This window comes from Aspergillus puulaauensis, chromosome 5 (assembly GCF_016861865.1).
Source record: "Aspergillus puulaauensis MK2 DNA, chromosome 5, nearly complete sequence".
In the NCBI taxonomy this organism is placed as follows: domain Eukaryota; kingdom Fungi; phylum Ascomycota; class Eurotiomycetes; order Eurotiales; family Aspergillaceae; genus Aspergillus; species Aspergillus puulaauensis.
Genome location: NC_054861.1, coordinates 3,995,813 through 4,023,295, shown reverse-complemented (window position 1 = coordinate 4,023,295; position 27,483 = coordinate 3,995,813). Strand labels below are relative to the sequence as shown.

The window sequence follows — 27,483 nt, the reverse complement described above, 5'->3', positions numbered from 1 at the left end:
TCTTGCTTCCCGGGGATTCGGATTGGCCAATTCCATCATAGTCTCGGGTGGCGCCCAGGCGGGAGCTTGTTGTTGTGCCTTCTCCTATTGGCCAGTTCTGCGCGCAAACTGAATAGCTGCATATGATTGGCCATAACAACAGCAACACCTCCAAGGCATAAGTTTGACGTCCTTGGGGCCATTTCCAAAACATTCTTTGTACATTACTTCTCCGTCTTACCGTGTTCCCTTATCCACTTTTCACCGCGATTTCTATCTGCAATGATTGAGTTTACTGTTTTCCAAGGCTCGGAGAGCGGGAAGATTGTTGAAGGCCGCACCCGGCGCCCTGGGGCTACAGAGAATGAAGTGCTCGTACGCATCACTCATTCTGGCCTCTGTGGCACCGACGAGCACTATAAAAATGCAAATATTGTCCTCGGGCACGAGGGTGCCGGAACAGTGGATGCCATCGGCCCAAAAGTCACCTCACTCAAGATGTAGGTCGTGCTACCTAATCAACTTTGCCGTGAATGAACTCCCCTAACGTTCTCTGACTCTCAATCTTATATCTTATATACTTGGGCTCTAGCGCTAACGCACACTCCGTTGAAATACAGTGGCGACCGCGTCGGCTGGGGCTATGGGCATGGCAGCTGCCGCAAATGCAAGTACTGCCTGCGCGGGGAAGAGCTATATTGCAACCAGCGCGAGATCTACGGTGAAACTCACCTGGATGAAGGCTCCTTTGCTCATGCGGCGATATGGCGCGAGGACTTCCTTTACAAGATTCCTGATGAACTGTCGAATGCCGAAGCGGCTCCATTGATGTGTGCTGGGAGTGCAGTATTCTCGCCGCTACATAAATTCAACGTCCGGCCAACTGAGCGTGTTGGGGTTATCGGTATTGGCGGACTCGGCCATCTGGCCATCCAGTTCGCATCAAAGATGGGCTGTGAGGCTGTAGTGCTTTCGAGCACGGAGTCTAAGCGCGCAGAGGCAATGAGTCTTGGAGCCAGTGAATTCCATGTTTCCTTGACAGACCCTCCTGAGATGGCACCCTTGGATCATCTGCTTGTTACCTCCGGGCAGCAACCCAACTGGGAAGCAATCTTCCAGATTATGGCTCCGGGGGGTACAATCTATGCTCTTACAGTTGACATGGGCGAGATGAAGTTTCCGTATCTACCACTAGTCATGAAAGCTCTGCGGATCCAAGGTAGCCTGCCTGCAGCCCGGGGAAGCCAACAGGAAATGCTGCACTTTGCTGCCCGCCAACTTGTCAAACCTATTGTGATGACCTTTCCTTTGACTAGAAGCGGAATAGAGGAGGCGATGGAGGCACTGCGACAGGGAAAAATGAGGTATAGGGGCGTTTTGGTTCACGAGGGTTGAATTATGATGGTAGCAGTAGCATTGGGGCTGGTTGATTAGGGAGCTGGCGTTGTATTTCCCGGTGGGGGTCGAAACTGATTTGATGTCAGCTGTAGCTTACAGGCACTGGCCAGGTGTTTTGTTACGCACTGGTGTCCATAATCATCATTTATTGTGATCGATATGCTCTTGTTTAAAAGCTGCTGTCCTAAAGTAAGCCCTGTAATGCCACCAAGAGATTATCATCTGCCATCACACTGTCACCTGGCCTCGGCGCTGTGAAGAAGAATAATTGACAACCTTGAAAATAGAAGGGGACAAGAGATTAAGGGATTAGGGGATTGTGGGCACATTGCAGACAGGGCTTGCAAGGTCCGAGCTACAGGATAGTATTTCCAGCAGTATCGCCATCTCATGATAGTAAGCGAGAAGCAACAGGCTCGCAGACATTGATTGCCCCCCATCAGCTCCAACTCCCCAAGACCGGCGGAAAAGAGTGTTGGCGATAGAGTGGAATGTTTTGGCGTTTTGCTACTCAAACACCTTCAAAAGATGGTGTTTTGGTAGGCAAGCTCGTGACGTTCGCACCAATATACTTACCACCCAGGTTAGCCACCATTTAACCAAATGGTTCAAAGCCATTGACACTAATTACAACGAAGGCCGCGAGACCCGTCCGGTCCTTGCAATCTCCAGAGCGGGAAGCCAATGGAATGCCCTACCACTGGCCAGTTATTGGAGTCTAGCTGTCCTCAGCCTGCCTTTCCCCATCCGGCTATGTACCCTGCGGAATCTGTATCCACCAAGACGAGGTACCAGAGGCCAGCAAGTGCTGGCTGGATAGTAAGCACCGCCACCTCCCGATGACAAGGGATCAACTGGTACGTAGTGATGTAGGACTAAGGACATGGTTCCTCTGAGATGCTACTGATCGCGGTTCTACCTAGCCAATAATTGTGGCTCTTTGCCATACCGTTTCTTTGGATTTCCTACAGAGTATTTCACCTTGTTAGAGCAACATATCCAGTCCTGTGCCAGGGAAGGCTAGTTAACTAACCTGTGAGGGTGGGCTTTTTGCCTCAGGTATCCTATTTTACCGGGTTCTGGCGTTGGTTGCCTGAGGCCTGCACCACCCATGGGTTAGGATTACCTAACCCTAAAAAGCCAAAAAACCTGGAAAACGCTAAAAATGTCAATCCCTTTCTAATATAGTAATAATCTACATGGCGTAATAAAAAAAAAATATTTACAGTATTTTATCTCTAAACCTGCAGAGGCTGAGTGCGGGAATTATTCAGGAACATGTGCCAGAAGACGAACAATCGAGAGAACTACTTGGGCTACGATCCAAACATCTATGCATGGAAAGGTCCACGGAAGGAGACCCACCTGGTCCTGAACTCCGTTACATAAATACGCCCCATCCCTAGTCCTCCGTTGTCCTCCGTACTTCCTTCCAAGTACTATCTAAAGATCCAGCATGCCACTATTAAAGTGGTACAACCAATGGCCTGGAGGTATCCCCTCCTACATTCGCCGCCACGAACAACCTGTGGACGATGTTGAAGCCGCCACTCGCGCTTGGAGGCATTTTGTCCGTGAGCAGTGGACTGAGACTCAGGGCGTCGCTGCGGATCAACAGAGACGAGCTCTGGTCGAACGATGGGCAACCGCTGACCAGCAATTGCGTGATGTACGTAAGCGTTACACTCACTACATTGACGTTTTGAGTTTATGAACAAGGGCGAAAACAAGTCTTGACCTCAAGCTTACACTCAGATAGCGCTATGGATGTCAAGCGCCAGAGGATGAGCCTGGCTTTGAGGACACAGAAAATGTATGAAAAAAAAAAAAAAAAAAAAAAAAGCATCATCCCTCAGAACCGGGGATACTTGCTGACGCTAAAATCAGGACGCCTGTCTTGTCGGACATCTGGATTATAAACTCAACGATGTCTACATCTGTATCACCGCCTGGACCCCCGAGAAACAAGCTCTACTCGCAAAGTGCATCGTTGCATTATTCAGCTGGGACGGAAGCCAGTCGCATCTAACACAAGATATGTCGATGTTATTACCCTTCGAAGCAAACGGTAACACCAACCAAGGAGATCAGGATATTGTCAGCAGGTTCAAGTTCCGCCAAAGCGTTGCGAGACCCAACTTCCTGGATATGCACATGGCGCAGGACGGGATAGCGCTATTCACCGATGACGCTCCAAAGCTGATAATCGACGACCGCACTCTTGATACCGGACTGGCGCTTTGGGTAGAGTTCGCCACAAATGGCCCCCCGGAGCGAGCTTACCGGAGTCAAATGCTTATTGAGGACTTGGCTTACTTGTTTCTCGAGGTGTATTCAAATATGGACCCGCTGAGGAACGTACTGGATCAGATGGGCGACGACGAGGAGCATGAGGATCCGGATGTGGTTCTGGAGGATCAGCCGTGAGTACTTCATCTAATTTGAGTTTTTGTTCATCGCACGGTACAGTGCTCGGCTAAAGAACCGACAGGGTAGATATGCGACGTCCGTTCACGGAGGTGTATATTGTGGGGACGTATGACGGGGAGAACGGGCATGAACAGAAGAAAGAGGAGCTATATCGCCAACTTGATCGATATGTGCCAGGGTTTCGAGAAGCTGAGGATCAAGGTAACGGTCTGGCGATTGGGTATGCTTTGGAGCGAATTCTTGCGGATGAGGGAGGTCCGCTGAGGATTATGGACGCTGCGGAAGACTACGAGAGGAATCTAGAGGTATCATAGTTCCTGCTATAGAGCTAGGCTTGGTGATTGATTGCAATTCAACATACACTCTGCTTGAACGAGTCAGTACATCGCCAGGAACAGGGAAAAATGCACATCGACACAACGCTATCTAATTCCAGAGGCAGCCCCTGAAATCAAGAACATGAGCCGTAAGTAGCATCGCAGTTCGCGCTTGAACAGTAGTCCGATGAACTACCACAGTAACCGTATTTGCTACAACAATCCCCAAACTGAGAGCCCAAACAAGTCCATCCCGAATTACTCGCCCCACAAAGCCCGTTTCCCGAGACGGTGCTTGTCGGGGTCTCTGCTGAGGTCGTACTCGTTGCAGTGGTCGCCGTAGACGATTCTTGGGGGCTAGCCGGTTGGCTAGAGGTGTCGACCGTGGAACTCCCCGCGCTCGAGTCCGCATCTGTTAGGGTAATGCTGAAGTCGAACCCGGATGACACCACCGGAATCAACGTTGTCCGGAGAGCTACTCAGGGAATCGATAACCGGGAGCATTTTCTGCGCAAAGACTCCCATTTCCCATAGGACTGATACATCATCGTCTCTGACCACCTCGCTGATTGCATCCAGGATACTGATGCCGTAGTAGGGGTCAAGCGAGGCACCCCCCCCGCCATTGATCGGGGTATACTTTGCAGGATAGCTAACAACGGCAATTCTAGCGCCACGCTTCAGCTCTAAGGGCAGAATGCTGCTGTCATTTTTCAAAAGAACAACTCCATTGGCGGCAAGCTGGCGAATGAGCCTGCGGTCCTCCGGACAGTCCCGCGAGCCCTCCTCACTGGCAACATCGACAGAACTTGCATCTTGAATAAACTTGAGGACGCGACGGACACGTTGGTCGATCGTGGACTCGCTGATGAGACGTGAACCAACAGCGAACTCTACAAGCTTTCCCCTGTACCGAGTAGCGCGTGGCATTTCCAAGTCCAGGCCGGCAGCGATAGCCTTTCCGGAGGAATAAGTGCCGAACCTGGTATGTATAGACGTGTAAGTTTCTCGGGGGGAAAAAAAAAACTCTGAGCGCAAAACAGAGACAAGCTCGTACCAGTCGCTAATAATCAAGGGATCCCATCCCCATTCATTTCGAACCAACTTTTGAAGAAGTTCGCGACTTTCCGAGACATGACATCCATTGACCTTATTGTAAGCCGTCATCAGACCCGCCGGCCGGTTTCGCGTCACGGGCAGCAATCTGGAAGGGCCTTGCATATATCTCACGCAGAGCTCGAGGCGTGACCAGCGTGTCTACCGCTCTCCTTTCGTGTTCTTGATCATTGCGCACGAAATGCTTTACGACGGCCTGGATACCCGTTGATTAATAGCTCTGGATCGCATGTGAAGCAAGAATACCTGATAGATATGGGTCTTCCGAGTACGATTCAAGCCTCTGCCGCCCAGGGGAGACCTTTGGATATTGATTGTCGGACCGAGCCACGCATGCGCCCCTTTGGCAATGCACTCCTTTCCCAAGAGCTCGCCCGCTTGATATAGCAGGTTCTTGTCCCAGGTGGCTCCTAATGCCGTGCCACAGGGGATACAGGCTGTGGAACGCCGGCGAAGAACCTCGTCCCCTGAATGCCATTTCGGCCGTCTGAGAAGCGGATTTTTGGGATTTGATGGTGAGGGAGAGCAGCCGTATGCCAGAAGTCGAAGCCTATTGGTGCGTAGAGATCAGCCAACCAACTTCGATTCAAGTTTCCATAGGCCCAGGTGTAATATATTGCGCTTTCCTAGTATACGGGGATGACATACCTGACAAAAGACGAATCTTTTCTTGTAGAGACAGGTTAGAGAGCGTCTTCTCGATATCCGACATGGTCAATTATGTCCGACAACAGGGACCTGTTGTAGTCGCCGATGTAGCCCGTCGGCATCTTATAAAACATAATAAACGTCAATTTCGCTTGTACGAAATATCCATTGGTCTTTTTTCGCTCTCTTGTGGTCAGCCAGGTCATTTCGGAGACGCACTATCGGCGCATCCACCGGAGGCCACCAACCTCCAAACCCCAGCCTTCCTCTATTTACTAAACCCCCCGATGGTTTGTCTCCGGTGGGAACATGGATATTTTCTTGCCATTATTCCACCGGAAAAATAAAGACGCCCAGCCTTTCAATGACAGGCTGGTATCAGCCCAATCGGTAAAAGTTCGGAAACGCCTAGAGAAACGGCGTCTAGTCAATTGATAGATAAGTGGCGTATTCGCGGCCCGATTGTTGCAGTGAATGCGGCCATGGGCTTGCTTGGGTTGGGGCTTTTGGGGTATCTGGAAAACCCGGCACCGAGGTATTTTGGGGTTTTTCTGGCGACGATTGCAGGTGAGTTTGAACTTTCCTTCCTCTATTTTCCCCCCTAAATCTTAGCTTGATTATCTAAATAATCGCGCCGTACTGTACGGTAGGCAACTCTAACTGCCCGGCTCTAATCTCCTGGCAAAGGTACTTACATATCAACGAGCCTGTCCCCTCCGCATTTCATAATAGAACATCCCGCTAAAATCCACACAGCAACAATATCCGCGGCCAGTGGAAACGCGCCCTAACCTCCGCGACCCTCATTGGCGGAGGCAGCATCGGCGGCCTAATAGGAACAACGGTCTTCCGCGCACAGGATGCACCAAACTACAGACCAGGCCTGCTCACAACCATGGCTACAAACGCAGGCATTATTGGTCTTGTGGGAGTCCTGCTTTGGAAGTTTCATCGGGCGAATGAACGAGCTGACGTTGGTGGAAGGCCGATTGAGGACTTAGTTGGGTTTAGGTATACTTTTTAGGATGGGAGGGGTGCTTACGTGGGTGTGGGAGGGAGGGCTGAGGTTTCGAGGGTTTGAAATGTATGCCAGGACTGGAAATCGGTATGGATATGGTTGTTTTGAACTAAGCACTCGATCTCATGCCTGCGCGGTTGCAAGGGCTATTCTCTCTACCTTACTATCCGAAGATAACCAACAAAGTATTGAGAATTGCGATTTTACATACGAGTTAGTAGGTCAGCATTTGGCATGCACTATTAGTCCCAGTTGAACACTTTCAATGATAATCGTCGTTCTGAATTTAGGAACGACAATCTAGCTGTAGCGCACGCGTCTCTGCTCGAATGCATATAGCGATAGCTGATTCAACCAAGCCACCTGCCCAACTTCACCTTAAACAGCTTCCCGTCGAAACGGAGGAATCATCTGCAAGGCCACGAATTCCTCAAACACATTGAGGATGGACTCGTTACTGTCAAATCTCCTCCAAGAAAAGCTGCGATCTCCCCACTTACTATCGCACAAAGTAACTTGGAGTAGGACGATCAGCTGCCTGCCATTGATAGTAATCTTACTTCCATAAACCAAACCCTCATGCGGCAATAAGCCATGTCGTCTATCCTTGAAGCATGATCGAGCCTGTCTCTGAGTTTGTTGCATCCACTATCTCAGGTGCGAGTGTGAGCTTGAGGGGCATTCGACCAACATTTCCAGCTTATTTGGAGATGCGTCAACTTCGGGATCGAAAAGTATATAAAAGGCACCGCGATCCCAGGGAGTCATAGACCGCCCCGTGTGTTTAGAGACGCGCATGCAGTATCTTTGATGTTCTGCGCCATGAGTAGAGAATTACTCGGATCGCCTTCAGATTTATAGTATAATATAATTAATTAATATATACTAATTAACTTCTTCTGTATAGTTAACTACACTTTATATTAATACTATTCGGAACCCTTATTCCTCTTAGACCGCCAGACTTCTTTAATATTACTATTATTAAAGAGCGCTCCTCGCCTAAGGTATCTATAGAATAGCTCTGCTATAAGGCTCTAGTCAGAGAGATTCTTAAATAGCTTCGGAAACGCCTCCGAGTTCTCTTTCATAAGCGTGAGTGTATTAACGTACCGGAACTAAACTAAGTTAAGTATTTATTAATCTCAGCCTCCTTGCACGTTCAGCATACAACCCAGATCGCCGCCAAACCCTATATCTATCCTAGTATCCCACGATTAAGATGACATCGCAATGGAGATACTGGGTAAAATAGTCCTTGGGCGTCTTGGAGCTACCGCTCCGGCCGGGGAAGTCGTCGAAGCCGTATCGCCAGGTGTTGCAGTGAAGGCCGGAATATATCGAATGTTTATTGTCCGGGAAGGTAGGGCGGTCTTCGGTGAAGTACGTACATGCACGACGATGGGTCACCGTGGATCTATCAGGCCAGGGCCCGGAATGTGAGGCCGGCCATGGATCTAGGGATGGAACGGTCGGTCACTTTGCTAGAGAGCACGACCTCGGCGGCCCGTACAATCTGCACCGCCCCTCTTCACCGAAAGAATCTTCAGTGACAGTGTGCCAACTGCTGCGCCAACTGCTGCGCGACAGTGGGCCCAGTGTGCCCTTGGTAGGTGTCGTGGGCTCGTGAGCGGCTGGGAACGAGAGCCAGGACAGGTGCATGGGCGGCTTTAGAAAACTGGTATATAAATCTTTAAAAATAGTTTATAAATCTAATAAATATTTGGATATTATAAAATTATTTTAGTTCTAGTTAACTAGAGATAGTCGAGCTATAATATAGATTAATTTTTAAACTTTTTTAATTTATAATAAAATTAAGAAATTTAACTTTACACTAGTGAAATTTATATTTCAATAATTTTATATATAAGAAGTAGTATTAAAGATATTTAAGAATTTTCTTAATATATTGTTCATACTTTTCTTTTATTTCTACGTAGATAAAGAGATTATTAGACATGCACATTAAGAAAATATACTATAGAGTCTGCCTAGCCTGGGCCCTGGGGTGACCTTCTCATGGTACCCCACATCCCGCTGAAGCGGCCCGCTTACGCGGGCAGCGATGCCTAAGTTAACTGAGCGCTGCAACTCGATTAGTAAAGCCCACCAAAGCCGTCATAGTCTTACTGCGCGTCAATCAAGCCACTTGCTTCCCTTTCTTGACATCACACGCCAAGATTGAAACGTAAAATGGCTCGCAGCCTCGCAGCCCTCCCAACGGAGATAATTGCAATTATCGCCGGCTACCTACCAAACAGCGGCATCAAGACCCTGCGTCTTACATGCAGAACCCTCTGCAACACCGTCCGCCTCCGACTAGACCGCGCCTTCCTCTCCGCAAACCCGCTCAACATCGCCGTCTTTCGCGCCATCGCCGATAGCGAAACATTCCGCCACGGAATTAAGGAGATAATCTGGGACGATGCCCGGTTTCTCAAAGTCCCATACGGAGAGTTCCACATTGCCGATTCCCGCGAGGATCTCCGGATAGATAAGGAGAGCGGATGTCTTCAATGGTTCGTCGACGCATGTAAAGAGAATAGGGAGGATCTACAGATGCGCAAGTTCGCACATCTAGACAGGGGCAAAATGCCCAAACAGATCGTCGTTGCAGAGGAGCAAGCAGCCACTGAGCTGCCTCTGTGGATTTGCTGGCAGTATTACCAGAATCTACTGCAACAGCAGGAGGAGGTTATCATCTTTAACAAGGACGCTCAGGCGCTGGAATATGGACTTCGCCGGTTTCCGGCGCTTAAGAGGGTTACTGTTACGCCTGCGGCGCATGGATGGATTTTCACTCCGTTGTACGAGACGCCTATGATTCGCGCGTTCCCCAGGGGGTTTAATTACCCCATCCCACGCGGTTGGCCCAGCGTCTCCAGTAGCGGGACGTACAGGCCCAGAGCGCAGCCGTGGGAGGACGAAGCTACCAAAAAGGACTATCGCGGGTTTGGCATCATAACGCGGGCCCTGGCTTCGTACACAGAGCATCGAGTCTCAGAACTGATAATAGACGCCCACGCCCTTGACACAGGCCTAAACTGCCGTGTTTTCGAAGAGCCAAATCCCGAATACGACGATTTAGTGACGATCCTCCGCCGACCTGGCTTCACCCGCCTTGACCTATCCCTTTCAGTCCGTGGCCAGGAGTGGACAGGTTGGCCCTGTTTCCGCAACAGCTACCTCCGCCGCGCCCTTGCCGAAGCCCACGACCTCAAACACATCGCCCTATCCACAGACGTCGAGGAGGACCCAGCATCCGACACCACTGTCCCAGAAGCCGGCGGCGGTCGCGCACAACTCGTGTCCCTACGCACAATCCTCCCCACGGAAAAATGGCACTCGCTCCGCCACTTCAGCCTTTCAAACTTCGTCGTCGACAAAAACGACATTATCGCCATCCTTTCCTCCCTCCCGCCCACCCTCCGCTTCGTCCACATCGGCTTCCTCTACTTCGTCGACCATGGTGGCTCATACCGCGAACTCCTCGAGGATATGCGCGATCAACTCGACTGGCGCAGCCGCGACCCTACCATCCGTCCAGTCGTTTCTGTGGCGAAGCCTACCATGTATATCCAGATCGGGCATGCGATCTGGCTTGATGGCGAGGTTAGTCAGTTTCTTTACGGGGATGGGCCGAATCCGTTTTATAATGGGGGTGATGCGGTGGGTGAGGTTGGGGTTGTGAGGGATGCGTTTATGGATGGGATCGAGTGGAGGAATCGGGGATATTAATCCCTCTGGTAGGCTCAAAGCCTGTAAGAACACTGGGACATTGAAAGAACTACCATTCCCGCAACACCACGTCTAACAATGAACATGGCGAGATTAACAGCCCCAGCACACAGGGCCCCGCCGATAATGAGGATAACACGGCTAATAACCATAGTCCACTTCCGACCATACTTCTCGGAGCTCCAGACGTGGTAGGCACAGCCGACTATGGCACCAGCAGACTTGACCCCGTTCAGCGCGGCGATAATATTTGTTGTGTGTCCATACCCCGGTGCGCCTTGCGGTGCGAGATCGAAGTATATGTAGAAGTTTGGCTGGCCCACGGTTGAACCGATGATTGAAAGGCCATATGCTGTTGCAATTGTGCCGATGGCGGAAAAGACCACCACCCAGAGGTTATAAGCATTAACGATTATGCGGTCAAGCATTTTAGAGGTTGAAACTGCAGTCTGACTTGAAATTGGTACGAACCTCCGGGGTATTTCTAGGCTGGCCAACGGTGCTGCTGGGTCACAACTCAGTACATTCGGTGGAAGTAGACTGGCAACCCCGTTGAGACGATCCATCCCCATACGGGGTTACGCGGGGGTAAAAAACATCGCACCACATTCCCGCAAGCTTACCAATATGCAGCAAGGCCCCATAAGTGAAGTAATAAAGTTAGTTTAGGATAGTTTGGGAAAAGAGATTGAGAGAGTACTCCCCTCGCACTGGCGCGTTTAGGTGGGCTGGGGGGATGCCCGTCTCATGGTGCTCTGCCTGGCACCATATATTCTTGAGAATAGGCGTATGTTTTGGTAGTAATGTTAGATGTAAGTGTTGGGTAAGTAGCAACCCGAGTATAATTAAGAATACAAGAATAGTTCCCACAGTCTGAGTGGAATTGGCCAAACCCCAATATGTACCGCGAGTAAGTCGGGCTAACCCCTGCGCCATACGTCTCAGACGGGAACGTCTCAATACTAATTGGACTGAGCAAGAACATATATCAATTACAGTCAGCGCCTCGTCAAATCAACCAAATCAACTAGAATCCCGGCCTGAGTACTTGGATCCCGAAGCCCGTCCCTCTCCGCAGGCGACCAGGTTTGTATTAGTATCTATCACCTGAGCAGCGGAGTAACATGGCGTACATGTTGTTGGAGATGGCTGGCTCACCACCAGCCTTGCAAGGTGTTTTGGTGTAGTGGTCTAGCGTCTCATCAGGTTAATGAATTCTTGCCTAGTGGCGCGGTAATTCTTTAAGGGACCCAACCACGTTAATAGAGGTTGAGATATTTTAGAAGACATAGTCAGAAATATCTCCTTTCGCCTCGCAGTCTGTTAATATGGCCATCCTTGCTACAAAACCTTCCTTACGGCCCCTTCTCCCAGCCACTAAATCTTGCTACACTAACGTCCAAGAACGGAGCCTGCGAAAGCGTATCAGAGTACTAAAGCGGATGGATCTTGCCTAAATCAGGCTAACCTGTAACCTAGTGCTCTGGATCATCTCCATGCGATAGGTGTGCAGAAAGAGACAATATGATCCGAGGAAAGACAAATGCCGAGAGGAAGCTCTGAAACAGGCCCAGCAAACCAACAAAGTCCTAAAGCAATAAGCGCTATTCTTTATCAAGGGGCTTACGTTGATCATAATAAATTTAAAGCCATGGTCAATTCATTTTCTTCTCCCGATGCAGCCATGGAGGAGTATTTCAAAGATGTTTTGATTTGAATGGAGTCTCTGGTCAACCTTCGCGGGATGAATGTGTCTGACTAGAGCCGCCACGAGTAAAGGGGAATCCTTGTCTTTGTCCTTGTTTGGTCGTCTATACTAGCAATCTGATTTCTTCTTCGCGGTCAGCTTTTGCAAGAGACAAGACAGCATTAAGGAACTATTTAATACAGTCCAAAATCTTCCTCTCATAAGCATGCGAATAACCAGTCGAAATAGTTATTAGACTCTTTTTATAATTGAGGTCCCAATTCCGCGCTCCAACCTGATGTCGGGTTTAGTTGGCGAGTGGTAGCTTTCAGCATGAACCACGGATCGATGAGTTCGGTCCCCATTAAAGAAGAGGTCGCGAGATATCTAATGAAGGAAGAAGTCTCCATCGCATCGCCTATGGGAGTCAAGAGCTAGAGAGTAAAGAGCTGGAGTCAAAGAGTTGGAGAGTCAAAGAACTCGGTGCTTTCCGCGCCCAAGCCCAACCAAGCCCTAATCTGACTGGTCGTCGGCACCGACACAGCGGAACGATGACGGCGCGATGCGTCCATTCCGCGATGTATTCAATCAAAGATCTAAAGTAGAATGTAACTGTTGCGCATGCCCCGCGTCTTCGGACATGTCGGCCATATTCGGCGGTTTGGTTGGCGGTCTTTGGCATCTGCAGTTGAAATATGAGTGCGCCCACTGCCCACTATCGCCTGACCAACATCTCATTCAAGAATGGCAGAGGCAGTTACTATCACAGGCCGGAGGGCGTATGCTAGCAGAGACCCAGCAGGGGCCGGACGTCCCAAAAGCCCTAGGGGCGTGGGACCGTCGCAGTCTGGAGAGGAGCTCGAACTCGCGACACCACATTCGCAGCCATACGCGACCGCGATATCGTTCCCGGAGGGCGGGCGGCGGGCCTGGCTGGTCGTTCTCTCGTCGTTCTGTCTGATCGCAGCGACGTTCGGGATGACGGGGTCGATCGGACTGTTCCAGGCGTACTGGCAGTCGCACCAGCTGTCGACGTACAGCTCGCGGGACATTGCGTGGATCTCGTCGACGCAGATCTTCCTGACCCTGTTTCTCGGCGTGCAAGTTGGCCCGCTGTTCGACCGGTACGGCCCGCGGTGGTTGACGTTTATCGGCTCTGTTGGCGTCGTGGCTTACCTGCTGCTCCTGGGCGAGTGCACGCAGTACTGGCACTTCCTGCTGTGCTTCGGTATCCTCGGCGGCATCAGCGGCGCTATCCTGACCACCGTCGCGCTGTCGGTCATCTCCCACTGGTTCCAGGCCCGCAGAGGCCTGGCCACGGGCATTACCTTCACCGGTACCAGCCTGGGCGGGATCGTGTTTCCGATCATCCTCTCGTCTGTCCTGGAAGACATGTCCTGGGCGTGGTCGATGAGACTACTGGCGCTACTCGAGTTCGTGTTAGTCCTGGTGGGAAACCTCTTCGTGCGAGGCCGTTTGCCTATCCAGAGTTCAGGGGGTGTTGTCAACCTGTTATGCTTTAAGGATTCACGATTCGCGTGGACAACTGTCGGGATCTCTTGTATTCACACACACTGGCCCTGTCTGCCGTTACCTCCCAGCTGACACGTACAATCAGGCTTTGAATTCGTGCTCTTTACGGCTATTGGGCTTCTTCCAACATATGCCCTGGAGCAGGGCTTTGGCCAGCAGACCAGCTACAATGTGATTGCAGTGATGAACGCGTTGAGTCTCACCCGCTGCCTTACAGAGTTACTAATGCTGATCGAATACTAGCGGCTCCGGCCTTGGTCGTTATGTCGCTGGCCTGGTGGCAGACCATTACGGACGATTTAACAGCATGGCCATATCCATCCTGATCTCGCTCTTTGCCACTCTCGCGCTTTGGCTACCCATCCACCACAACATAGGCCTATTCTACACCATGGTCCCCATCTTTGGCTTTGGCTCTGGCAGCGTGATGAGCCTGGCTCCGGTGTGCCTCGGGGAGCTGGGCGAGGTGAGCGAGTATGGGCAACGGTATGGGACCAGCTATAGTGTTGTGGGACTTGCGTAAGTGTATCTGATGATCGACGTTTGAGGATGCGATGCTGATGAATTGGATCCTCCAGGACTCTTATTTCGATCCCCATCGCAGCCGAATTGCAGGCGGCCGCAGGGACAACGGCGTTTGTGGCCTTTTGCGGAGGGATGCTCGTGCTCGCGCTTTTGTCGTTTATTGTAGCGCGATGGGCGTGTCTGGACTATAAGTGGCGAGGAAAGGTCAAAATCTGATTTCCCAGGTATCAGGGTTTAAAGTAGCCATTATGGTTTTAACAAGTCGTTTAGTCAATTTGTGGCATTCGTTTCTACCAAAGCCAAATACTAAGTATACTTTGTTAACCGCCTCAAACTACGCACTAGAGTCTGCTATGGACACTACCAATACCAGGACGTCGTAGGGCTTGCACCACAACACCTGTCATCATCAAGACCTTCTCTTCTTCCAGGCGCCGGGCGACAAGCTGCAGGCTCACGGGCATTCCATCCACCATATTGGCATCGTCTATTTGGATCAGCAATGGTTAGTATTTACGCGGGAAATAACGATCGAGGTCTCACAGGTGTCTTGCACTTGGGTGTCCATCTCACTCAGTGGGCGATGGTCACGGTATGCTGTATCAATGTGTGCATTGGCATTGACGCCGCATGGGAAAGAGGTAGCCGAGTAATCAAGGAGGTTATAAACGCCAGTGTATCCGCCATAGATAAACTTGCCATGCTCGGGAGCGCACCACGGAGAGGTCGGGCCTGTAGAATAAGGTCCTCAGCACGCAGCACTACTAATAGTGACGGTAATAACAAAAGCAAAGGAAGGGACATACATATAAGCCCGTCAAGTCCGTCGATCGCATGCCACTGGTCGAGGTAGTGTTTCTGCAGGTCGCTCCTTGTGGCCTGGATCTTCCACATCTCGTAGACCCCGCGTTCAACAGACTCCTCGTATGATTGCATCTCCGGCCGGAATGGCTCGTTAGTTGGCTCGAGCAGCCCGCGAATCGACTTGGCTCCGTCAGCAACGAATAGTTGGCGTAAAAGGTTATTAGCCTTCTTGTGCTCTGCCGGGTCCCACTCCACGATCTCATGTCCAGCGGCTTGGAGCTTGCTAACAGTCTCCCTCAAAGCACGCGCGACGGGCGGCGTCGGGGTGACTATACCGTCGTTCCAGAACACGGCGAGCTTTAGATATTTCTTCGACTCAACCGGCCTCCACGGGATCGGAAGGCACTTCGGGTCTTTCAGCCACGGCTGCTGGTTTACAATCGTTTTGGAGTAGAGTATAACTTCGTCCAGGGTTCTGGCTAGGGGACCGTTTACGCTCATCACAGCTTCCTGCCCGGTCAGCCCAGAGCGGGCTCCATAGTGTGGGAATCTCCCGGCTGAAGGGCGGATAGTGAAGATTCCAGTACACGCGGCCGGGATACGAAGGGATCCTCCTACAAAAGAGAAATCAGGCTACCATGTAGACTTGGGGGTATCGAGAGATAGTTAGATAATTACCTATGTCAGAACCCAGCCCAATTCGACTGGCACCAAACGCAATCAACGCTGCCTCGCCTCCTGACGACCCTCCGGGCGTGAGACTACGGTTGAGGGGGTTCAGGGTTCGCCCAAACACGTTGTTGACAGTCTCGGGCAGCATTACAGCTGTAGGGACATTGGTCTTGACATATAGCACGGCGCCCGAGTCCAGGATTATATCAATAATCGTGCTGTTGTAAGTGGCAGGCTTGTTGGCCAACGAGGCTATACCGATAGTTGAGTCTTTGCCGGCGATATTGAAGTTGTCTTTAATGGAAATAGGTAGTCCGTGGAACGGACCCCTGGGCTTTCCATGCGTCCGAAGATACGCATCGCATTCTTTGGCACGGGCAATTGCCTCGTCGAAGAACATCTCCGACAGGCAATTTGTCTGTTGTCCTCTGATTAGCCCTAGCCCGACCGACATAGTGGTGTGGGTGCAGACTTGCCAACTGATGAGCTGCTGCGGCGGCCTTGCAGAATACCAGCGTCACTTCCTCCGACGTCCACGCACCGCTCGAAAGCTGTCCCAGAATTTTGACCGCGTCGGCGGATAGAACAGTGAGCTCTCGCTTTGTGAACCATCCGGATCTGGATGGGAAAGTCGTCACATCGGCCTGGGTTTGAGGAGGCATGATCTCCTGAGGGATGATCCATTGCGGAGGGATTGAAGCCCTAAGGCCCTCGCGTTTGGCCTTTGAAATGGCCTCCCAGCTCCCATTCGTCGATCCCATCGCTACGGGTGCTCACTTGTATGTTGCTTGCCAGTGGATCAATAGATCAGCAATAAAGCGCCAACTAACGACACTTTTATGGGTTCCCGTACCCATCTTGGGACACTCCGCACTATATATGGGCGCTACCATTGTCAAGGCAAGAGCTCAAGTGCGCAAATTCCGCTCCAAAACACCGAGAACCACCGAGCTGCGGGGGATAAGCTTTCGGCAAGTTCTGCTACTGTGCGCTCAGACATCACAATGCGGAATTCGCCACGAAACCCCTACCACAGGTTTGCGGGGTATCAGCTTTGGAGAAACTGTCTTGCCGAAGGACCCAGACGTCACAGTGTCCAGGTCGCCGTAAATCACCGAAAACCACCGCTGTGCGGAACTTGACTTTGACATGATCTGTCGGGGTCCCCGAAATGTAACCTATATCTCTCAAGATTGACGTACCCTTCTCCAGCTTTTAGGGGTGGGTCTGGGGTGATGCTATATATACAACCGTCCTTCCCCGCTGCGGACCAGTGGGTCTTGGAGGTCCTGATATCCTTTTATCGTCTATCTCTGCAAGCATGAAGAAGCCAGCCCAAGAAGTGCTCAATGGCACGCCGCACACTGCGCCTAGCTCGGACGCTGATGCCGGCGGCGTCAAGCTAGAGGGCCCAATCGAATCGATTGACACGGCGCTTGGTCAAATACTCGAGGTGGAGTCGTCGCCGGAACTGGAGAAGAAGGTGCTGTTGAAGATCGACTTAGTGTAAGGAATATCGAGCTTTTTGCATCCTGGTAGTGGCATGGCTAATATAGTACAATTAGTTTGATGCCCATGATGTGTTTCGCATACTTCCTCCAGTTTCTGGACAAGATGGTCCTTAGCCAGACGACGTTATTCGGCCTCAGGGAAGACCTGGTTAGCATGCTGAGGCACATTTAGCATTTATGTCACTGACCACTGAGATATAGCATCTGGTCGGCGATGAGTACGCGTGGTCATCAGCCATATTCTATTTCGGTTATCTCGCCTGGAGCTGGCCCAATTCGTACCTTCTCGCCCGGCTCCCAATTGGCAAGTATCTGGGAACCACAGTGTACGTACTCTTGCCAGCAGCCAGCATACACCCACTAACAAACGGTGGCCAGTTTCCTCTGGGGAGGCATTCTCATGTGTCATGCAGCCAGCAAGGACTTTGCTACGCTCGCGACGGCCCGCTTCTTCCTGGGGGTGGCAGAAGCTGCAGTCGTGCCAGGATTCTCGCTTATTACGGGCTTATTCTACAAGAAAGAAGAACAACCGATACGGTAGATGCACTTTGACCATATTCGCTCTGAACATGTCTAATTACGAAATCAGCCAGGCCGGGTGGTACTTCGGGAATACAATAGCTGCTCTTGTCGGGTCCTTAATCACTTACGGCATCGGCCACATTACCAGCACAGGCCTTCCCGAGTGGCAGCTGATGTTTCTTATTCTTGGGGCTGTTACTGCGGGATTTGGCCTGGTCCTGATCCCAGTCCTGCCCGACTCGCCAGCCACGGCGGTTTTCCTGACGAAAACGGAACGGGCCATCGCCATCCAGCGTACGCTGGAGAACAAGACCGGTGTCTTGGACACAGGCACCTTTAACGTGAAGCATGCCATCGAGGCACTCAAGGATCCCCAGGCCTGGTTGCTCGTTCTATACACTTTCTGCGTGAATCTTTGGAATGGTGGTCTTACAACAGTCAGTCTTCGTGCCTGGTCCACAAAACACTGTCACTTGCTAAACCTTTCGGACCAGTTCCTCGCACTTCTCCTCAAGGGATTTGGCTTCAGCACCTTCCAGAGCCTTCTCTGGCAAGCTCCACTCGGCGCCGCGGAGATCCTCTACCTTGTGTTCACGGCGGTATTCGCCACCCACGTCCGCTCGAAGCGCATCTTCGCGGGCTCGTCACGTATCTTCATGATGGTCTTCAGCACCGCGGCCTCGCTACTCGGTGTTCTCCTTGTCTGGAAGCTCGACGATTCCAACAAAGCGGGGAGACTGCTGGGTATCTACATTAGTGTTGGCTATGCGATCAACATCCCCCTCTGTATGAGCCTCGTTACATCGAACGTGGCCGGCTTCTCGAAGCGCAGTGTCGTTTCCGCTATGGTGTTCATAGCTTACTGCCTTGGGAATATTGTCGGGCCTCAGTTCTATAACGCCTCAGAGGCCCCATCCTATCCAGTAAGTGCCATGTATCAACCGACTTTTCTGACTACTACGATTAGTGAATTGGATTCCTTGACTGACACATTCTAGAATGGTATCAAATCTGCTGTTTCTGGTTTGTGCTTTGCGACCTTCTTCCTCCTCTGCCTGTGGGCATATTACATCTATGAGAACGCTCGCAGGGATAGAGTGTATGGTCGAGTAACAGAGATAACGGAGTCAGAGGAGATGCGAGATGAACTATCCAATCGGACTGACCGTGAGATTCCCAGTTTCCGATATGTGTGTTAATACGTCAGATATAGTAGTATAATATGAAATGTAACTGGCGCAGAGAATATCATACGTTTAATTAACAACAACGTCCATCCCTGATGTACAAGTACTTCAATTATAAACAGATCTGTCCTTTCTCGATTTCCCGAGGTATATATTATCTTACTATAGTCATATAAAAAAAATATTATTCGATGTAGTATATTTTTTAATTTAGACACTATTTTCAAGAGCATATATAAGATCCACGTAAATCTGTACAGCCTGCGCAGATATGCATAGCTAGCCTCAGAAACTAAATTCTGGAGAACATCTCCGGCTATTAAGCCTCAATAGCGACATACTCAAAAGAAAACATCACGACCCCTCTGTATTCCAAGTCTTCGCCACTTTCACCGGAACTGATGGTTTGATAGCGACAAAGGCATCTTCAACGTCAAATCCATATTTTTTCTCCTTTTCAGGATCACTGAATGATAGCTTCAGTCGGTACACAAGGAGAGCTAGGGTGAGGCTCATCTCCATATATGCCATGCTAGATTTGGAGTTCGTCATTAGAAGGAACGGAAAAAAAAAAAAAAAAAAAAGCTGAGAATGATTGGAAATCTTACTTTCGACCCAGACACGATCTCGGACCGTATGAGAATGGAGCAAATGCATTCTTGTCACACTTCAGCAAAGAGCTCTCCAGCCAGCGCTCCGGAAGGAAGGATTCCGGGTCATCAAAATACGCAGGATTGCGTTGAAGTGCGAGGTTGCAAACACCGATTTCAGTCTAAGGGTACGAATCCATTGTCAGCATTTCTCAGTGTTTTCCACCTAGTTAACGGCTGGTGGGGGTTGAATTTAGGGTTTCCTTACACCAGGAGGGAAGATTTGGTCACCAATTGCTAAACAGCCTGGATTTCGATCAACGACCACCCGTGGAAGCACGCCCGGGTTTGGTGGACAGATTCTTAGGCCTTCCTCAATAACCGCGTGTAAGTATGGGAGTTGCTGGAGATCCTTATAATTTATTGCCGCGGCCGAGTCGAACCGATCGCATACTTCCTGTGTCAGCTTCTGCATTGTCTCTGGGTTTGCTAATAGATGCCAGACTATGACGGTCAACGCTGTAGAGGTAGTGTCGGATCCTGCGACGCTGTGGACGGAATATATGGTTAGCCTTTTGAGCATGTAAATGGTCTGGGCAGTAGACAAACAGAAGGAGAATGGCCTCGCCCATAAGTTCGCGTTGGTCGTACGGCTCTCCATTGTCTGGTCGTCGAGCCTGGAGTATATTGGTGAAGAAGTCTTCACGGTCACTTTGGGTATTTATTTGACGCATCATGGCTCCTATCGCTTTCTGCTTTTATTTTAGTTTCAATCGGACTCACCAAACAGTATGATGGAAAGTATACAATAAACATACCTGATACACATATCCCCGTGTTATCACGTCTTTCTTTGAGTGAAGGACCTTCCAAATAGCACGCGGCCACCTATGCATAGACCCTTCCTTCCGGAATTCTCAGGTTTGTGTGCTTGTGGCCAAACTCCCGGACTGACTCACTCTGATAACCATTTGAACGGATTTCTCCATAGCCTCCAAAATACGATCTCTTTCCGGCTCATCCTTTAGTGTACAGAAGCTTTGGCCGAAGCATAGATCAGACAGGACGTCGATAGACAGAGCCCCAAGCACAACGGCTATATCAACCTCTCCGGCTGTTCCAACTATGTCGCAGAACTCATCAATGTGAAGGCGAATCAGCGGTTCCATGGCTTCCAGCTTCCGGAGTGAAAATGCCGACGATAAGATTTGCTTCTTTCGCTTGTACTCTTTATCATTTGTCGTAAAGCTGCTAGGGAACCCGGGCGCAAACGAGTTATAAAATCCAGACTTTAGGGTGGGTGCTTGAGCAGAATAGATAGAGCTAACAGCCTGCACCGAATTTGTCGATATATTGTTAGGTCCTATTCTAACAAACGGCCCTTTATTCTCGTCAGCTGCCGAACAGTGGTTTCAGGCCAGTCTCCCACGGTACCATATTGTTTGTGGAGCGTCGCTAGCTTTCGGTGTCGTTTCCCACCCCAGCAATAGTATAAGTGCCAGAGATCGGTCACTTTCGCGAGCACTGGGCCTGGGACATGGCGTAAAGGGTGAAATAGTATTGACCAAATGATTTTGCTGATCAGCAACCCCAATACAGCGCAAGATAGCACCGGAACGGTAAGGAAGCTCTGCGCCTCTTCTTTCGTAACAAAGCCCATAGCCGACGGATGGAAATACTATAGGGTAACAGTGCGGTCGTGCTCAACAGAGTAAAGAGGGGTTGGTCATAGGGGATGTTAAAACCTTCTAGGACAAAAGATGAATACCGCCAGTAAGAGTTCAGTAAATGGAGGTGTTAGGTCGCTTATATTATACACTCGATATGGTCGGCCATGGAGGTGAGCACGCAGGGGGTCCGCACTCGAGCTGTTCGGTGACCGCGAGCGCCGCCTTCACACGCTCCGCCGGGGCCCCAGCAGAGGGCGGGTTCCGTGTCTGACAGTGTTGAGTAAATGGCTCCCTCAGTCATTCATTGCCTCGGCCAGTCTAGACCAAAATCTCTTCCGACTGTGAAGGACTCGCGGGGAATGTTGTCTGTATATGTCTGGTCGGTCGAAGTAATATCGCGAGAAGATCTGCCGGAGATACTCAGGGAGGTCTATATCGGGCCTTGTCCCGGATCAAGGTGACGGAAGAAAATGCCTGCGATACTTGCAGTGTGATTTACTACTCTTATCAAGAAAAACACAAATACGCTCCCGTATTTACTGAGCGCTTCTTGGGGCTTCAAGATGTGTTCGAACCTTCACTGTGATTCATTTTATAGCTCGACATAATCAGATGGCAACTTTACTCCCTGATGCAGCCGTAATAATTTATATATAAGAGAAAAAACATGGATTGGCAAGCTGGCCGTATTAATAAGATCCTGGTATAGAGTCAGAACTTAAATATTATAATCTATCACAATCTTGCCTGCGATTTGAGCCCCACGAAGTCGCTGGACTGCTCGTGGCAATTCATCAAATGGCAGAATTTCACATATTTCACGTAGCTGACCCCTCTGCACGAATTTTAAAACTTCATTGGTGTCTTCCATGGACCCAACCAGAGTGCCCCTGATGGTTAGGTTCTTGAGAATCATGATAGTAGGGTCGACATCGATCTTATGGCTAGATGAAGCTGCCGGTAGGCCAATACACATAATCACTGCGCCGACCCTGTTGCCAATATAAGGGAGCACAGTCGGATAGGCAGCTGGTGCGGTAACAAACACCCCATGGGAGCCAATGCCGTCTGTGATGCTCACCACCTCTGCTGCTGGATCTGGAACGTCCCCGAAATCCACAAAGGCCTCTGCACCCATTTTCAACGAAAGCTCATGCTTTGGCTTTCCCTTATCAACAACGATGGGACGTAGACCGAAGGCTTTGGCAATTTGTACTGCTTGAATTCCAACACCCCCTCCGCCGCCAAGGAAAACAGCCCATGAGCCTGGTGAAAGCCCGGACATACGGATTGAGCGGTACGCGGTGGCAGCGCTACACATGGCCGTCGCTGCTGCATGATCAGGAATCCCCTCTGGAATCGGTGTCGTATACCGCGCAGGCGACACAATGTATTGCTGAAAGGTTCCTATTTATCCTCAGTCAGACCAGTGTCCTCCAGTACAACAGGACCGACTGCCCCCAATATTCGCTTGAGAATCGATCGCCCCTACCTGTAGCACTCGCCCCAGTGAGCTTCTTCCTCCGGCAATGCATCTCCTTATCTCCCCAGCATAACTCGCAGGATCCGCATGTACTCCAAATGGGCTTGATCCCCGCGCGGTCACCGACGCGGAAATTCTGCACATTACTGCCTGTCTTCACGACCACACCGCACCCTTCATGGCCCGCCGAACCAACACCGAATTCCGACATTGGCTTGGCCCCAGTGTCGTTCAGCATGTAGTGTATATCCGAGTAGCAGATACCGGTAGAATTCAGCCTGACCAGCACTTCGTCCGGGCCTATTGAATCGTCAGTCAGGTGTGTTGGTTTTGAAGCCAGTCGTTTTCAGGCTTACCAGGCTCCGGGACTTTCACCGTTTGGATCTTCATGGTGAAGTCTGGTCCCTCATCATGGACCACGCCCGCTTTACACTCTTTCGGTATAACCATATCAGTAGCCATCGTAGTGGTGTTCTTCGGAATGGGGCTTCTGCGACAGGCAAGTTGCAATACTTATGTTGCTCATGTGAATGAGACCCTGGTGTCGGATGAGTGAGGAGAATGATGAAAGTACAGACAAAATGCAGTCGAAAGGAATGAATCAACCGATAGCACTTTACCGTCCTTAAAACCCCAATCAATCGCGGGTGTCGGAGATGTGGGATGTCCACGGGGTGCCACGGTGAATCAAGCTATGCCGGCATTTGAGAGGTGAAATAGGTACCGCAGTGAGGCTCGGAGGCCGCTCGCTTCTCCTGGTTCAGCTTGGGGATTAATGTAAATAGCTAATTAAATGAAACCGAGCAGCGCTATCTAGTTTGAGCGTGGTTGCTATTGCCCATACCTCATGCCCCGTCCAATGATTATTCACAGGCGAGGGATTTTGGAATTTTACCTGGGAGGAATGAGAACCCTTCTTCTGTAGGTGTTGCATACTTCAGAATCCGTCAAAATCATTTCCACAGTAAAAGGCCATAATAAATAACGCACTCCAGGGCAAAAGATCGGTGGCAAGTGTTAGGAGACGGTAGACATTCCTGTGTCTCCCCTTCTTTTTTTTGTTTTTTTTTTTTTGACTTTCCTTTGTGTAGTTATATGGAGCAACTGCAGAGTATTGGTGGCAGATTAAAAGAAGAAGCGACAGAGATTTGGATACAGGCCAAAGGCAATATAGAAAACTGCTTTAGGTGGGAAATGCTCTCTAAGTATGTAACTGTGGTTCAGTCTACATCCTTCAAGGACGGTGTATTCAGTAAACAACAAGCATATTAACTTTCATAAATGTAGACCTCAACAAGCATGCGACACTACATGGCTACCCACTAGCGAAACCCATGCAAAGACCAATAGTTATTGGCATGCACTGTTGGGTATACAAACCCTCCCTAAGCCTTGAACTTGGGGAAGCTGACCGGCTTACCTGCGTACGCGCGGCGAATCTTGTCGGTAACCCCAGACATATCGCACAAGTCATTGTCACTAGGCAGTTCTGTGGAAGGCACCCAGCTTCCGTGGATTCCATTTCGAAGGCGAAACGGCAGTTCGATAATTGCAAGAGGACCTTCAGCCAGCTTCTGGGCATCCAGAATCAAGATACAAGACAGCTTGGTATCACGTCGATTGGCGATGGTGACAAGGAAGCCGTCGGCTTCGGGGGCTAGCACAGTTGCTTCGTTAGACTCATGTTTCACCTTTCTTTCTACAGCGGAACAAGGACTCACAATCTGGCGTCCGAGGAATAAATGCAACTTCATGGATTGCAGTGTGGTCTCCAGCGGACCAATGAACCAGTTTCCCGGTGTTGACGTCGCATTTCGCAATGGCATTATAGATGCCTCCGACGGGACCGTTCTCCTTTGTAGGATCGTGCATCGCGAGGAAGAGAGTATTGTAGGGCTTTCCAGCGAAACGGTCGTCAACCTTGGGCATCTCCCCATCGGCGTTTACCAGTTCCACAGGCTCCACGCGGGGATCGGTCGCGTTAGGATCGAACCTCCAACGAACATAGTGGCTCTGCAATTGATCTCTGCCGGGGGGCTTTCCGCTTGGCGCCGTCATTGGGTCTTGACCGACTGGAGGGAAGAACCAAAACTGACAAAGGTTAACAGACGTAAATAGGATGACGGGAAGCGTACCTTATTGAAATAGGTGAGTGGCGCATCAAGATAAACGCACCCATCGTCTCCGTCAAAGGCATTCCCAGTGTGACCATAGAACGCATTCTTATAGGTGAACCATCTAATATCTTCCGGCTTGGGGTTGTAACGGGGGAGAATACCAAAAGTCAATGGCTTGTCTTCAGCCCAAGCAAAATGCTTCGAGCCAGCCTTGAGACTTTCCAGAGACTGGGCTTGCAGAGGTGGGATGGTGAAGACCACCCACTTGTCGGTTGCTGCCATGTCATGCATCATACCGATATACGGACCCTTGAACCAACATTCTTCAAGCTTTTTACCTTCCTTACTGAAGAGGTAGTAGGCAACGTCGGTTGTGCCATCGCCCTTTGCCTCATACCCCATGGTCATCATCTCCCCGTTGCTGGCGTCAATCTTCGGGTGAGCCGTAAAGGTCGGGGCCGTGTACTGCCCGTGGAAATCATAGGCTCCTAGTAGTAGTTGCAATTTAGTTACTCAACTCCCACAACACGAGCTGAAAGCAAAATACAGCCTGCCAATTTACCTTTCGTCTCAAGGGTATCGGGGTCCATGGCGTATGGCGGCGAGTCTTCCTTCAACGCCAACAGCTGCTTTTCAAAAAAGATGATATGCGTGTTGGCGGTGGAATGAATCTCATGCTTCACGCGCGGGTCATCGGTGTAGCGATTTCGGTATTTCCCAAACACCGCCTGGCGCGCGGCTCTTTCAATAACAAACTTGGAGGTCCGGACATACTTTTGTTTGAAATCGGCGTGTCCATCGTGGATTCGGATTGCATCGATCGCACCGTCCCCGTTGATGAACACATCGTCCTCATACTGTGGCGCCCATAGAGCATCCGGCATGCAGCGATAGTAGGTGCCATCAACCTCCTTGGGAATTGTTCCACGGACGACGCAGTTGTACACCTCACCTTCGAACCGGCATGGCAACTCGGAACCCTCAAAGAATGGGGTCTTTGGGAACGCCACCTCAGCCTGGGGCTGGAGTTTCTCAGTGACTTCTGCAATGTCGGGCATTTTGATTGAAATGTTAAGGTCTGCGACTGTTTGCTTGCGAGATCGGGACGAATAGTGCAGTAAACGAGCGAGCACAGTGGTGATACGGGCAATCTAATACAGCTATATATATATCCTTAATCACCGGGACGACGTATGATCTTTCCCTGAGGCTTCCACAACAGCAAATGCCGACCACTGCAACTACTCCGCATGCCGGGAACCGCCAGTCCATTGAATGGTATGAGGGTGAGGCAACTAACGCCGTGGATGGAGTGTGCGGACACCGCGATTTCTCGAGAGTGCCAGGGAACGGAGTCCGCCACCTGAACTTATTTTTACTCCGCATTATCTCTCGCCTTTTCCGCATAATACACCTTGTTCGCTATTCGTTTACTGTGAGAGATCTATCATGCGTTCCCAGAATTATCCTTTCAAATCCTGTGAAGGAGAGCTGCAGGTATCCGCCACTGTTCATTGGTCTGAGGAGGCGAAGAAGGATGGCTTGTACAGTATAGGTATGCGTCTTCTGTCTTTCTCGAACATACCTTTTGTGGATACTGAACAGTATCACCAGCTCTCGCTTTCCATGGGGGCGGCTTTGTTGTCGGCTCTAGACATATGCTGCCGGAAGAGCAAATCCAGTACCTGGCAGATGCCGGGTATGTGGTCGTCTCGGCTGATTACCGCCTCTGTCCGCAGGTGTCCTTGTATGAGGGCCCGATAGAGGATGCCAAGGATGCATACAGGTGGTGCAAATCGCATCTTCCAGGACTGTTGAAGCAGGACGCCGGTTTGGAGGTGGATGGTTCCCGAATTGCAGTATTTGGCCATTCAGCCGGCGGATGTCTGGCGTTGCACCTGGTAAGCTGGGATGTTGTTCCTGTTCGAGCTCTTATCTTACAACCGCTTCTCTATAGGGCTCGCTTCCAGATCCACCATCTGCAATTCTCGACTTTTATGGTGTGAAGTATACCACCGACCCATTCTGGTTCCAACCATTGCCAGCACTGGCAATGATTCCCCCTCTGGATGAAGCCTTCCTGAATCAAATCTACCAGGAGCCTGTACTTTCTCACACAGGGCTTTCTTTAGAAGGCGCATCCAAAACCAGAGATCGACCAAAGACCAAGGGCCTTCCCAAGCCGGACCTGTCGGTTCCGAGGAATGCATGGCTTTTTAGTAGTCTGAAGAATGGAACTCACTTCTCATCCATCGTTAAAGACGGTGATTACCAGCGTGTGGACCCGGTGAGGTTGTTTTCTGACAAATCTCCCCCGACATTCTTTGTCCACGGCAACGCAGATGGAATGGTATCCGCAATATTTAGTGTGAAGGCCCATGAGGAATTGCAGCGTCTTGGGGTTGAGACGGGAATTGTGCTCCCTGAAGGAAAGAGTCACGGATTCGATGTTGGTGTTGGGCCCGAAGACGCCGATTTTGCGAGCATCCGTGCTGGCCTCGATTTCTTGATCCGCCATAAGTAGGTCGCGTCATG

The 27,483-nt window shown here is 50.4% G+C and overlaps 13 protein-coding genes across 13 annotated transcripts; 6 read left to right on the top strand and 7 right to left on the bottom strand.

Annotated features, from left to right (window-relative positions):
* Nucleotides 1–261: 261 nt before the first annotated feature.
* On the top strand, nucleotides 262–1,374 carry APUU_51573A (NAD(P)-dependent alcohol dehydrogenase; the record flags this gene model as incomplete). Its single annotated transcript, XM_041706696.1, has 2 exons — nucleotides 262–479; nucleotides 600–1,374. The coding sequence occupies 2 exons, from the start codon at nucleotides 262–264 to the stop codon at nucleotides 1,372–1,374; spliced, it is 993 nt and encodes a 330-aa protein (XP_041559056.1).
* A 1,459-nt stretch (nucleotides 1,375–2,833) lies between these two features.
* Nucleotides 2,834–4,121, top strand: APUU_51572A (uncharacterized protein; the record flags this gene model as incomplete). The annotated part of the gene is made up of 4 exons (XM_041706694.1): nucleotides 2,834–3,046; nucleotides 3,137–3,190; nucleotides 3,265–3,800; nucleotides 3,869–4,121. 4 exons carry the CDS (start codon nucleotides 2,834–2,836, stop codon nucleotides 4,119–4,121), a joined length of 1,056 nt encoding a protein of 351 aa, XP_041559055.1.
* A 372-nt stretch (nucleotides 4,122–4,493) lies between these two features.
* Nucleotides 4,494–5,291, bottom strand: APUU_51571S (uncharacterized protein; the record flags this gene model as incomplete). The annotated part of the gene is made up of 2 exons (XM_041706693.1): nucleotides 4,494–5,106; nucleotides 5,182–5,291. The coding sequence occupies 2 exons, from the start codon at nucleotides 5,289–5,291 to the stop codon at nucleotides 4,494–4,496; spliced, it is 723 nt and encodes a 240-aa protein (XP_041559054.1).
* Nucleotides 5,292–5,650: 359 nt separating this feature from the next.
* Nucleotides 5,651–5,952, bottom strand: APUU_51570S (uncharacterized protein; the record flags this gene model as incomplete). The annotated part of the gene is made up of 2 exons (XM_041706692.1): nucleotides 5,651–5,790; nucleotides 5,889–5,952. 2 exons carry the CDS (start codon nucleotides 5,950–5,952, stop codon nucleotides 5,651–5,653), a joined length of 204 nt encoding a protein of 67 aa, XP_041559053.1.
* A 3,150-nt stretch (nucleotides 5,953–9,102) lies between these two features.
* APUU_51569A (uncharacterized protein) lies at nucleotides 9,103–10,647 on the top strand (the record flags this gene model as incomplete). The annotated part of the gene is made up of 1 exon (XM_041706691.1): nucleotides 9,103–10,647. One exon carries the CDS (start codon nucleotides 9,103–9,105, stop codon nucleotides 10,645–10,647), a length of 1,545 nt encoding a protein of 514 aa, XP_041559052.1.
* A 14-nt stretch (nucleotides 10,648–10,661) lies between these two features.
* APUU_51568S (uncharacterized protein) lies at nucleotides 10,662–11,075 on the bottom strand (the record flags this gene model as incomplete). The annotated part of the gene is made up of 1 exon (XM_041706690.1): nucleotides 10,662–11,075. One exon carries the CDS (start codon nucleotides 11,073–11,075, stop codon nucleotides 10,662–10,664), a length of 414 nt encoding a protein of 137 aa, XP_041559051.1.
* A 2,003-nt stretch (nucleotides 11,076–13,078) lies between these two features.
* On the top strand, nucleotides 13,079–14,608 carry APUU_51567A (uncharacterized protein; the record flags this gene model as incomplete). The annotated part of the gene is made up of 4 exons (XM_041706689.1): nucleotides 13,079–13,895; nucleotides 13,953–14,058; nucleotides 14,111–14,386; nucleotides 14,446–14,608. The coding sequence occupies 4 exons, from the start codon at nucleotides 13,079–13,081 to the stop codon at nucleotides 14,606–14,608; spliced, it is 1,362 nt and encodes a 453-aa protein (XP_041559050.1).
* Nucleotides 14,609–14,733: 125 nt separating this feature from the next.
* On the bottom strand, nucleotides 14,734–16,629 carry APUU_51566S (uncharacterized protein; the record flags this gene model as incomplete). The annotated part of the gene is made up of 5 exons (XM_041706688.1): nucleotides 14,734–14,879; nucleotides 14,936–15,124; nucleotides 15,199–15,810; nucleotides 15,875–16,286; nucleotides 16,381–16,629. The coding sequence occupies 5 exons, from the start codon at nucleotides 16,627–16,629 to the stop codon at nucleotides 14,734–14,736; spliced, it is 1,608 nt and encodes a 535-aa protein (XP_041559049.1).
* A 560-nt stretch (nucleotides 16,630–17,189) lies between these two features.
* APUU_51565A (uncharacterized protein) lies at nucleotides 17,190–19,100 on the top strand (the record flags this gene model as incomplete). The annotated part of the gene is made up of 6 exons (XM_041706687.1): nucleotides 17,190–17,374; nucleotides 17,434–17,527; nucleotides 17,581–17,705; nucleotides 17,758–17,916; nucleotides 17,969–18,824; nucleotides 18,900–19,100. The coding sequence occupies 6 exons, from the start codon at nucleotides 17,190–17,192 to the stop codon at nucleotides 19,098–19,100; spliced, it is 1,620 nt and encodes a 539-aa protein (XP_041559048.1).
* Nucleotides 19,101–19,442: 342 nt separating this feature from the next.
* APUU_51564S (uncharacterized protein) lies at nucleotides 19,443–20,847 on the bottom strand (the record flags this gene model as incomplete). The annotated part of the gene is made up of 6 exons (XM_041706686.1): nucleotides 19,443–19,620; nucleotides 19,697–19,860; nucleotides 19,947–20,226; nucleotides 20,288–20,430; nucleotides 20,497–20,583; nucleotides 20,638–20,847. The coding sequence occupies 6 exons, from the start codon at nucleotides 20,845–20,847 to the stop codon at nucleotides 19,443–19,445; spliced, it is 1,062 nt and encodes a 353-aa protein (XP_041559047.1).
* A 1,219-nt stretch (nucleotides 20,848–22,066) lies between these two features.
* On the bottom strand, nucleotides 22,067–23,293 carry APUU_51563S (zinc-dependent alcohol dehydrogenase; the record flags this gene model as incomplete). The annotated part of the gene is made up of 3 exons (XM_041706685.1): nucleotides 22,067–22,755; nucleotides 22,841–23,131; nucleotides 23,188–23,293. 3 exons carry the CDS (start codon nucleotides 23,291–23,293, stop codon nucleotides 22,067–22,069), a joined length of 1,086 nt encoding a protein of 361 aa, XP_041559046.1.
* Nucleotides 23,294–24,216: 923 nt separating this feature from the next.
* Nucleotides 24,217–26,006, bottom strand: APUU_51562S (carotenoid oxygenase family protein; the record flags this gene model as incomplete). The annotated part of the gene is made up of 4 exons (XM_041706683.1): nucleotides 24,217–24,488; nucleotides 24,553–24,922; nucleotides 24,967–25,436; nucleotides 25,511–26,006. 4 exons carry the CDS (start codon nucleotides 26,004–26,006, stop codon nucleotides 24,217–24,219), a joined length of 1,608 nt encoding a protein of 535 aa, XP_041559045.1.
* Nucleotides 26,007–26,397: 391 nt separating this feature from the next.
* On the top strand, nucleotides 26,398–27,472 carry APUU_51561A (alpha/beta hydrolase; the record flags this gene model as incomplete). The annotated part of the gene is made up of 3 exons (XM_041706682.1): nucleotides 26,398–26,503; nucleotides 26,563–26,849; nucleotides 26,906–27,472. The coding sequence occupies 3 exons, from the start codon at nucleotides 26,398–26,400 to the stop codon at nucleotides 27,470–27,472; spliced, it is 960 nt and encodes a 319-aa protein (XP_041559044.1).
* Nucleotides 27,473–27,483: the final 11 nt, after the last annotated feature.